The sequence below is a fragment of the Nymphaea colorata genome, chromosome 6, assembly GCF_008831285.2.
Source record: "Nymphaea colorata isolate Beijing-Zhang1983 chromosome 6, ASM883128v2, whole genome shotgun sequence".
Lineage (NCBI taxonomy): Eukaryota > Viridiplantae > Streptophyta > Magnoliopsida > Nymphaeales > Nymphaeaceae > Nymphaea > Nymphaea colorata.
Genome location: NC_045143.1, coordinates 7359684 through 7371489, shown reverse-complemented (window position 1 = coordinate 7371489; position 11806 = coordinate 7359684). Strand labels below are relative to the sequence as shown.

Sequence of the window (11806 nt, the reverse complement as noted above, 5' to 3'; positions counted from 1 at the left end):
AATTTTTTGACCTAAAAAGATTAAAATCACCTTCTAAAAGGATATTGTTTTGTCAAAACGGCAAATGGGTCTTGTCCACCAAAAAAAACTAAAATCACCCTCTAAAAGTAAGTTTTTTTATCAAAAGAAAGGTCAAATGAGTCTTGTCTACCCAAAAAAACTAAAATCACTCTCTAAAAAGAGATTTTTTTGTCAAAAGGAAGGGCAAACTGGTCTTGTCCACTAAAAAAGACTAAAATCACCCTCTAAAAAGAGATTTTTTTGATCAAAAGAAAGGGCAAATGTGTCTTGTCCACCCAAAAAGACTAAAATCACCCTTTAAAAGGAGGTTTTTTTGGTTAAAAGGAAGAGCAAATTGGTCTTGTCCACCCAAAAAGACTAAAATCACCATCTAAAAGGAGATTTTTTGTCAAAAAAAAAGGTAAATTGGTCTTGTCCACCCAAAAAAGACTAAAATCACCCTCTAAAAGGAGATTTTTTGTCAAAAGGATGGGCAAATGGGTCTTAAATGATCGATTTGGATCTGAACTTGGGTTTTGGATTTAATTTGGATATGAAAGTTGTATTTTGGATTTAATTTGGATCTAAAAGTTGTATTTTGGATTTAATTTGGATCTAAAAGTTGTATTTTGGATTTGAATCTTGTGCTTAAATTTGAGTTTTGTGCTTGGATAAAACATCATAATCTTTTAGAAAAATTTAGAGTGATTACATAAATGTAAATTGAATTGGCCAATTAAATTATTCTAATTTCACTTATTCATAAAGTGAATGAGCCATTGTTTAATGGTCTAGTTTATTGGCCTTCACATCTGGGCGGTCCATAGTGATGCACAATGGCACTGCCATAGTTTATGCTTTAAAAAGGAAAATGCTAAATTGATGACATTTTTCAATTGTGCTATTCTTTCAGGCTTTATAAGTGAGATCGGCAGAAGTTAACTTCAAGGGTTAATGAATCTGCAACCCTAAATGTTTATGATGCACATGGACATTGGTAATTAGCTACCTACAAATCAAGAAGATAGTTCTCAACCGTTCATATACATCTTCGTATCTATCACAAACACATCCACCACATCCACTGATCTTCTTAGTTACCACTTGGATGTAGCTTTCACCACCATTTTTTGTTGCTTCATGCCCATGGTTTACATCTGTAGTTATAAGAGACTATGAAAATATATTGTAGAAATAGTTCTCCTTTACAAATAGTAATTAGATAAAACTATGGAAAGCTTCAAGTTTTTTCCTTGTGCAAGGCAACATGCTTCACTTGTTCTTCAATAAAGTTATGAGAAAGCCATTCCTTACCATAACCGAACCCATAGCAACTGTGACATTATAAACTGCAGAAACCATTCTAGCTATATTACAAATATTTAATTGGATATAACGAAGGAATGATCCAAGCACCTTCACAATGCAAGACAACAGATCTCACTTATTCTTACAATAAAGTAAAGTAAGGCATTCCTTAAAGGAACTTTAGAAACTTGGTAGACCAGATTCTGCAGCGAGACGTGCAATATTAACAGGATACACCTCTTCCGAATGCTTTGAGTAAAAGGCCTTCCCCACCAAGATCAAATACGTGGCGGCGGTGCAGTGTGCACCATCGTAGTACATGTATTCATGCCTATTCTTGCATGGTGTGCTCCCTGGTACGCATGCACGCCCTTTTGTGGAATCTGTACTGTTTGTAACGCAACAAGCCTTGTCCACCACCCGAAATCCTGGTAGAGAAAATTCATACTAGCACCATTTATTGATAATATTGACTAACCGTAGGCTCGTTAAATTTCTTCCTCAACCAACCAGAGCAGGTTCTGGTTGAATTGGCTGGTAGCCCCGCCCTGATCAAGGTTTTGGAAGAAGTTAGTGCCTATGAGACTAGACTCATTTACTTGACCTGCTAAATGAAAAGAAAACTAGGGTAAACCTCCCAACATGCTTTACAACGACTCTCTGTCGAATACTGAGCCCTGCTTTAGGGCTTGAATCCCCTCATGATCCCCATGTTGATCCTTATTCATGACCAATTACTAAGCCTTACTTCTATGAAACCTGGTCCCATTGATGAATGCTGATGGCACATTTATATGTTTCAACTTTCATCCAGGCCTGCACCTTGAACGCCACTGATCATTGAGGTGAATGGTCTTCAAGAGCTAAAAATTGACATCCACTTCTTTGCGTACACATTCAGTCCATTCCTTTTAAAATCTTGGTTCTTTTTAACTTAGTGGTGTTGATTAGGTCAAACTGTAGCATGTTCCTGAGCTTATAAAAGCAATGTGAAGTGAACTCAAACTATTCTTCCCATTGATCATAGTCCTATATATAGGTCCCTTTCGAATATGGACTTATTTGGGGGAATTTGTGTATAATAAATAAGTAAATTAAGGAGGTAGTCACGCATGGATAAATAATTTAATTTATTTTGGGCTGGTGAGGGCGATGGCCCAGATCTAGATCCGCCTATATGTGCCTCCGCTACTAGTGCCGTGTGCCCATCTGCAATCCTTGAAGCCTACGTAGTAGTATGCTACTGTTTGTGGTAGATTAGATGGGTAGTACAACTTACGTAGGTAAGAGATAAGCGCCTATTCTCCCTTTAGTCCATTGGTGTCAAGATAGAACGGAGTAAGAGGGCAGAAACTGATCATCATTTTCAAAGAAGCTGGATGCAATTTAAAATAAAAGATGTGACTTACCCTCTGGTGCAGGATTCCTGTAGACATCATAGAGAATTTTGTAGGCATTGACATGCACAAAATTGGCTGCTGGCATATCTTGGTTAAGCGTGTCCACTAAAGATCTGAGCATGTTGTTGAATGATTGAGCCGCAAAATTCAAGTCCTCTCTGCATCTGTAATTGTTACTGGGCAGGTAGGCCGGGTTGCACCCAAGCGGTGTTACCCCAAAAAGCACGAACTTTCGAGCTCCTAAACCATAGAGCTTCTGCGAGGGCAATAAGGTTGCGGCAGTTATATAAAGAAGTCAACAAGAAAATCATTTCAATCCTTTATTACGGTTTCTTCCTTTCGCAATTAGCCAAGCAGGTTTCTGGGGAAGCTTTTTGCAACTATCCAACTGATAGCTCAGTAAGAAATACTTATGGATGCTTTAGCATTTGTGGGTAGACTTAGAAATTGTTCTTAGTGTCATGTCCATCGTAAGCTCCGCGAGAGATTCTTTTTCTTTTTTAAAAAAAAAAATTTAACATCAATTGTACCAGTGATTTGGAAGCACAGCAAATGAAGTGTAGAATGGGAAGACGATGTGCAACTCCAACAAAATGTTGCAAAACTATCCACTCCTCATGATTTGTTAGTATTTTCGCCAATTACATATGTGAAGAAGCCAAATTTCTGCCCGCCAAGTTGGCCATCTTAGAGTTACTCTCGGCAAACTGAACAATTAAAATTAAAGGATAAGCTTCACTTGGACTTCCAGCCTTATTAAGACTGCTTTCTATGTTGATCAGTTTGAGTGTCCTTTGATGTCTAAACAGGAAAAATGCTTCCCATCAAAGCGCTATATACCACACAAAATGTCTTATTCATAAGATCTTAAATTTGAAAGAGATCAACAAGTGAGTTCCCCATAGTGCACCTGCCGGCAAAAATCTACCGAAGATCTGCCAAACCAAAACTTGCCAACTAGAAAAAAACAGAAGCGAAATGTGTTTTACGTATAAAAATTATATTCATGTCTTATGGTTCATATATCCAATTCCAAATACTCAATGGCTTATGTGATTTTACGAACGTACCAGTTGAATTCAGTGCATATCAATGTATCAAGAGCGGTTGAAGTAAATCAATTTACACTTTACATGGTCAAATAACTATATATATGTCTGCCACCTTTTTGTTCTGAATTCCCTAGTGAAATTTTCTTTTAAGGTGACCTTAAGCAAAGAATTTGAACTGCTTATATGTGAATTTCATGTTCTAGTTAAAATCTAGGGTCAGTCACTAAAAACACAAGTATTTAAATTTCACATCCACTATACAAGGATTATGAACGTTTATCCTTTGTTGGTCTCGGTTTCATGTGTACACAACCAGAAAAACATGATTCGGTATAGATTCTTACCATTAATTTGTTTATGAAGGGCAAGTTTCACACAGGTAAAGTATCTACGGAAAACTGAGCAGGAAAAATGCATGAGGAATTCGACACAAATTAGTTTCAGAGAATGCAGGCCTTTTGCAAAATATATATTTTGTATTAGAACCACATTATAAATTTTTAGATTCAACGACTGTTCTGCAAAAAGCTGCAAAAAAGTAAGAAATTAAGGGATACCACAAAAGATATAGGGCAGAAGTAGAGTATCCAATTTTTAGCTAACCTATCGATCATAAAGGACAAAGAAGAATTCAAAAAACCTTCATTTGCAAAGTGTAATTTCCCATGACGAGCAGGAGATTTTCCTTGCACTCTTTCTCTCCGATGGGTCTCTGACACAGCTCAATGCAGTCGTTTCCTCCGGCAATGAATGCAAAAATGCTCTTTTCCACGTGGGAGGACAGCTGAGTCTTGTTAAGGAACGCCCTCAATTCTGGAAGAGTTGTATTCTCAAACAACTTGATCTGGTTGTTCATCGATATAACTTCGGACTGCACATTGGTACATGAGTGATTAGGCAAATTTTACATATATATATATATATATATATATATATAAAGAGAGAGAGAGAGTAACAGACTATTAGATCAGGGATTAGAAAGCAGATCTTTAATTTTTTTTGCTGAAAAAAAAAATTAAACAAAATCTAAACATCTAATTTAGAAAATTATTTTGACATAAAATGTGTTTTCATACAAGTTGTTTTTTTATCAAAATTATGGATTTTTCTATTATCAAAATTGTTGATGCTGTGGGGGAAGCTCACTTTTGCTTATTGTAAAAACACTACTAAAGCAAAAGAGATGATCAACTTAATATATGTTTTTCATCAACATATTCTTGAGATTATATAGGTAAGGTTAGATTGCAAGAGAAATACAATAATCATTGCATTTAGAAAATTTGGTTTTTTTCGCTAACCTAATGGATCTATCAATCTCTCTTTCTCTCTCTATCACACACACACACACACATATATATATTATAAGGAAATTGAATGGTGACTTTGGCTTATAAGAAGTACATAAATCTAACTTGAATCTTTTGATTCAACACAATGGATGGTTAAAGAGAAAAACAAAGAGGAAATGGTGGTGGATATTTCCATCATGTAGTATTAGTTTGCAAATTTGTTTTCATATTATTGCTTCAAGTGAGTTAGATGGGTGACTCTGGGATGGCCAGAGTCATCATGCACTCATTCTTGTGTGTGTCTATATTACGATCAGACTCTCATATGACAGACGTATGGTATTTGTTTGGACCAATTGAGTTTTCACAAAATCATTATGGAAAAATTAGGTTGATAAAAAATGTCATATTTTCAAGAGACTCAAATATCCTTTAAAGGAAGAAACCATGCGTTTCCTTATACCCGCTTGAAGGATATTTAAATCTTTTGAAAATACAATTATTTTTTTTATTTAATATCCATATGAATTTGTTAAAATCAATAGCTCCAAGAATTACAATGTCTAGCATATGAAGCATATATATATATATATGTATATATATATATAAACACCCAAACAACAGAACTTGCACTAAAAAATGCGACAACGCTGACTTCGCTCGTTCGTAATCAGACGACAATTGTTCGGTTAAAGTTTACTTACATTAGGATAATCAAGAATCCCGGAGCCTCCAGAGGCATAGTTAACTCCGTTCAAAATCATTTCGCCTTTCGCCTTGGGATCGAGAACAGCAGGAATGAAACGAGGAAGATTCAAAAGGTTAGCAAACACATCGCCTGGATTCATCCCATTTGTAAATCTACCAGTAGGACCAGTGGGGAAATCAAATCCATAGGGAAGAAAACGACTGGCTGTTTCTTTGGGAAGCAGAATGGCATTATTTCCGTTGTCGACAATAGAGTCCCCAAACATAAACAGGGCTGGGACGGCCTGTGCCTCAGATGGAGTAAAAGGAAAGAAGACAAGAAACCAGCTGAAGAAGAAGAAGCAGCAGCAGCAGCAGTGATGAACTAATGATCTTTCCATTTTTGTATACAGAAGATCGCCCATAGCACTTGAAAATTTCCAGCGTCGGGATGTCATTTTATAGATCACCAAAGAGGGTGAGGTTGATTGACGTCCTGCCAACAAGCATTTTAAAACTCACAAGAAAAGGATACATGATTACACGGCATCACATCTTTCTAAGTTCATTAATTTCATTGACTGGCAACAATAGGGTCACTTTTTCTTATTCTACGGTGTTATTTTACTTGCGAAGCTGATTCAGGAGGTATATATACCGGATTATTATATTTTTTTCGATTTTTTCTTATATCCATTTAGATTTCTGTTCGATGGGATGCAGTAAGAAGGCACATAATTATAATTTTATAGGATCTAGTATGAATGTCCATATTCAATTAGGAATTTTTCGTTTCATTGAATCTCATATTTTTGAAAATTTGTTAAGTAATTGCTTTAGGTTATTATCAGTTGGTAATATTCATCAAAACAAAAACTTCCCGTTTACCAAATTATTGGCGTTTGAATGCAGCCCAGATTGATGAAAGGGATTAAACACTTCCCAGTAATTTCCCTTGCTTGCGTTTGCTTTTCATTCAGTTCCCGTCCGTTTCTTAGGTGTTGCATTATTCCCTGCTGTTTCCCACTTTCTCTCCATTTCCGTCTCTATCTCCTTGATTACTTTGCCATTTTCTTGTATAATCTTAAATTTAATTGAACGAACTAAAACAGAGCTCGAATGCGAGTTTGCATCAGAGATCTTCAAGGTCTACTCTTCCTCTAGTTGAGTTAACTTGTCAATGTCGCGTTGGTGCAACGTCGTGTGCAGAAAACTTATATAAGAAACCAAAGGGAGGGATTTTTCTTGTCGTATGGTAAAAGCATGGTAAATCCCTAGTAGGTGGAGGGGCTCCAGGTGTTTTGGAGGTGCACCCAACAAACATATTGAAAGAAGAAAGAGCAGAGGTTTGCTGCATTTCAGAAATTTTTATTAAAAAGTTAGACATTTTAAATTTTTAAATTTTTTATAACTCGTTTTGTCCTTGTAAAAAGGCTTTCTATTTTTTATTTAATCAAGGGTATTTTCGTCATTACGTAGTTTGGTTTGGTTTGAGGGCTTCTCAAGGAAAAAAAAAAGTCAAGATTAGGAGCTGTGGTGGGTGCTAAGTTAAGGACACCTGTTTCATATTTCCGGCCGGTCATCAATCTTAGCCTACAGTTTGCTCCGGGGGCGTTGCTACTGTGTTCACGTCACACTACGCTCAATAGTCTGTGACTAAGAGTTCAGGTAGGAATCAAAATTCGTTCGCCGTTCTTCTAGATGGTGTTGATTATAAAACAATTGCAGTTTCATATTCCTGTTCAAAAGCAAAACTCGTGCAGCAGTTGCACATTTTATACGTTATATATTCTCCATCGCATGACCGACCATCCACGGCAGCCATTGGAAGAACTCTCTCGTTCTTGTACAGATCCTTAACAACGCACTAGCCCGGTTGCTGGTTTCCCTCAAGTTGGTAAGATCGTCGGTCACCTTTGGTTTCGTGATTTTCGACAAGCAAGGGACCTCCGGAAGCACACTGTGCACCTGACATGTATGTATGTCGTACGCGGACGGCAGTGGTGCGTCGTGGATATGACGTTCAAAGGGATAAAGTCGATCTTTCAGCGGCACAGTTTCATCACGGTATTTATCATATTTTGATAAGGATGGTTTCGTCTTTTGCAAAAAATTCCCGTTTTTTCCTTTTCAAGGCATTTTTTGTGCACCCTTATATCATATATGCTAAAAGAAAAGGAGGATGTTTTGGTCATTATCTAAAAGAGTTGCCTCTTTTAATCTTTTTCACTTCTTTGGTTTTTTTTTTTTTCTATCTTTACAAAAAGTTGACTTACATATAAAAAAATTTCAGTATAACTTGCATACCCAAGTTTCATTTTTTGTTCTGAGTTCAACCTTACATACCATCGACACACTAATTCCCCAGTGAAGCTCATTGACTAGTTTCTCCTCAATTTGTATAGCACTTTCTTGTTTCTCTTTTTCTGTTCATCCAAATTGAAGCAATGTGTGCGCGTTCTTGGTGTCTTGTTTTGTTTGTTCTCTCATATTGAACGTACAGAAACTGGCGTTATTTTTCTTTTACTATTTTACCTGGCAATAATAACCTCTTCAATTAACCTTCCTTGCCTTCCTGCGGGATCAGTAAAATCGTGCGAAGAAAAGGTGCCTGCAGCAGCAGCAAGGCAACCAAGAGAAGTTACATCCATGTAATCAATGCAAAAATTGAGAAACTGAAACCATGTACGAAAGTGTGAGTTGGGTGTCTAATTATGTAATTTGGTGTAGCAGTAAAATATCTGTCCGTGCTTGTGGTTCCAGCTTGACCGGTGCATCCGGAGGAGCCATAAGATGCAGTGGTGATCGGTGGAAAACCGTGCATGACATGCAACCTGTTAGGAATAACACACAATAAACTCTTCTCTTACGTTTTCAAGAGAGCATTAGAAACAATAAGGAAGAAGACAACGATTTACGTGGTTCGGAGCAATAATCTCCTACGTCCACGGTCGCACAGATCTCTTGTATTCTTTCTCTGAAGAATACACAGACAGACAAATAACCGATCACACCTTGTGTTCTTGCCTTTAACAAATCTCACTGCTGGCAATCCAGTACGTTCTAAAGCTGGTACAGTCTTCGCCTCCCTCTGTTTTTCTTCCTATAAAATGATTAGAGAGCATACTTTCCCCAAATTTGGAAAATGATCTATAAGAATTTGCCCCTTGATTAAATTATAGGACTCATTGAGTCCCATCAGGAATTGATCATGTCTTTCTGACACAATCTTCATGACATCTTGTAGGATGACAATTCATCCCAGTATGATTTTAATTTAGTGAGAAAACTTGCCACTGGCTGAGATTCTTGAGCATGGCGATTAATGGCAGACCCGATTTGGTGTTTTCCTGGAGCAATACTTGGTGTAAATCTATTCTTCAGTTCTAGGCACTCGTCTCTTGCATGGATAGCATAGATAATGCATTCTGATACTTATCTAGAGAAAGAATTGATCAACCATGACAATACCGTGTTATTAGAATGCAACCATAGTCTATACTGGTGCACCAACTTCTGGCTGTGGAAGAGATCCATCCACGAAGCACAGTTTGTATCTCTGATACTATGTACAAACTGCAATCTGAGTATATACTTAACAGAAAACAAAACAGAACAGAGCACAAACAGGGTATGAACTCAACAGGAAAAAGATTACACATGTGCAGAGAAAGAAAAATGTGCTGTGTGTCACAGATTTTTCGTTCCAGAAAAGACATATATATATATATATATATATATATATGTATGTATATATGTGTGTGTGTGTGTGTGTGTGCGCGACTAAAAGAATTCTTTAGAGAATAAATGACAATCAAAAGCCGCATCTAGGAAAACCTGGTTTGGGAACCCTTGTAAGTTGCGAAGCGACATATAAACGGATGTGGGCACTTGCCCACACCAGCCTTATAAAAGTTCTTTACTTTGGTATTTTAAAAAATGTGCTCATTTATGCATAGCACTGCCCCTTATGGTGGGAAGGTTTTATATTACCCAAGCCTCCTGGCGCCTCTAACTCAAAGCCATAGCCATTTATGGACTGTGGATGGTGGTTCTAGTGATCATTTAACCTCATCACGATGTTGATTAAATATTAAAAATCTGACAATAAAAATCTATAGTCACAGGACATTAGTGATGGTTTATGGTGTAGCCGTGGGTCCTTAATGCTTTTAACAATGGTTTAAAACGCTTTGAACGATGAATTTTATCTTTTAAATCATCTGGCAGATTTGAACTCTTATATATAATATCTATATACAGACACAAACACACACATATATATGTATGTAAAAGGATCTTTTTAGTTTCATCCAATCACAATCGCCTGATGCAATGCATCGGACAGATGTAATTAAACATACTGTTTGATAATGATGTAGTGTACTGTGAGAGAGAGGCTGGGCGCGCGCACACACACACATCTATATATATATATATATATATATATATATATATATATATATATATATATATAGCTAGAGAAAGCTGATAAAATGGAAAATTCATGCACAAAATTGGTGGGAAGATGTCACAACAATACAAAAAACAAGCGAACCAGTATAAAACCATAGAGCGGCCTTAATCAGGATGATAAACCATAGAGGTAACTCGTCATGCTGTTTCTTAATGTAAGAGTCGCTAACAAATAAATTTTTTTAGGTCATCCCGTAGACTGGGCCATATTTCTTCCGCATTGTATCTGTTTGTCATATACACCACAAAGCCATCGAAGCACGTTCTGCACGCCGTGATGGTGCACGTAATTTCGTTCTCAATCACGGTTGAACACAAAAATGACCCTATTTAAATAAAAAACAAAAAAGAAAATTGAAAAAGTAAAAAGACTCAAAAGGACATTTCTGTTTCAATAATTTCAAAAATATACTTTTGGCGTACTGAGTGCACCAAGCGGCGCACGCAACTCTGTCTACAAAGCCATGAGTAAATTGAGAAGCCAATATGTGTTAACCCATTTTTACAGCTTTAAATCTACATCGTCTCCAGCACTCCCACAATTCAATAACTCTAGCACCTAATTTAATCTCAATATCAGACTAAGAGTTCAGATGGTGCCGAATATGTTTCCCCATTTCACAACTAGTAAAAATAATGGAGTGCGATTCGGTCTCCTTTGCACGAAGAACACAATTACTGGCTAGAGCAAAACATACTGCTGCTGCCTATCCTGTGTCAGTGATCAATTTTGTAGAGCTAGGGAGCTATAACATTAACTGGATCCTGACTTCTTAGGTGGAATAAGCTGTTGAATTACATAGTTTTTAACCAAAGGAAATGCAAGAGTAAAATACAAAAACGTGAAAAAAAGCACGTGGATTGAGTGTAGCGATGTCGAAAAATTCGTGCTGGTCCACAAATTTGTTTGTCATTAATCAATGGCATCACGACAAAACGTGAGAAAGAAAAAAAAAATGAATGCCGTGAACAGTTTGGCAAGATATGAATCATCCACACATATAACAAAGGTTATCTGTAAAAAAAAAAAAAGAAGAAGAAAATATCATGTTCGAGGGAATCGTTTCAGAGATGAATTGCTCTTGTTCCTGCATGCATTAATGACTCGCAGACAAAAACGATAGGACGGTGAATAGACGATTTTCTACTGCCTCCTTATGCATGCATTTGTCCTGCCTGACTATGGCCTTGTTGAGCCTCATTAGCAAATCTACAAATTTTTCCTGTATGCTGTGTACAGTGACTAGTTGTTGAAGCTAGATGGATGTTTACAGCATACACCCTGCGTATATTCTTTGGCACTTAGTTACAATCCCAACTTGCCGGAACAGTGCTCTACTAAGAGAAATATCAACGTAGAGGACCACTCAGTTTGTCCATGTTCAATCACCATGACAAATTCTCGCCTCACGACCTACAAGAGAATGGGATTAGTTACACCGCTGGAATTGACAAGTATAGATGACACTTTTGGAACTTTATTTTTACTTCACCTCTTAGCGACTTTAATGGTAAAATTTTAAGGGATGATTATGTATTCATTTGGATATAGTCCGATTACAGCTTTTTTTGAGATATTTGAAGCACATAA

At 36.9% G+C, this 11806-nt stretch overlaps 1 protein-coding gene across 1 annotated transcript; it reads right to left on the bottom strand.

Annotated features, from left to right (window-relative positions):
- Positions 1-1488: 1488 nt before the first annotated feature.
- LOC116255977 (GDSL esterase/lipase At1g29670-like) lies at positions 1489-8390 on the bottom strand. Its single transcript, XM_031632075.1, has 6 exons — positions 8275-8390; positions 5757-6087; positions 4401-4631; positions 4247-4288; positions 2718-2964; positions 1489-1736 (listed from the first exon to the last, which is right to left on the bottom strand). Exons 1-6 carry the CDS (start codon positions 8388-8390, stop codon positions 1489-1491), a joined length of 1215 nt encoding a protein of 404 aa, XP_031487935.1.
- Between the last annotated feature and the right edge of the window lie 3416 nt (positions 8391-11806).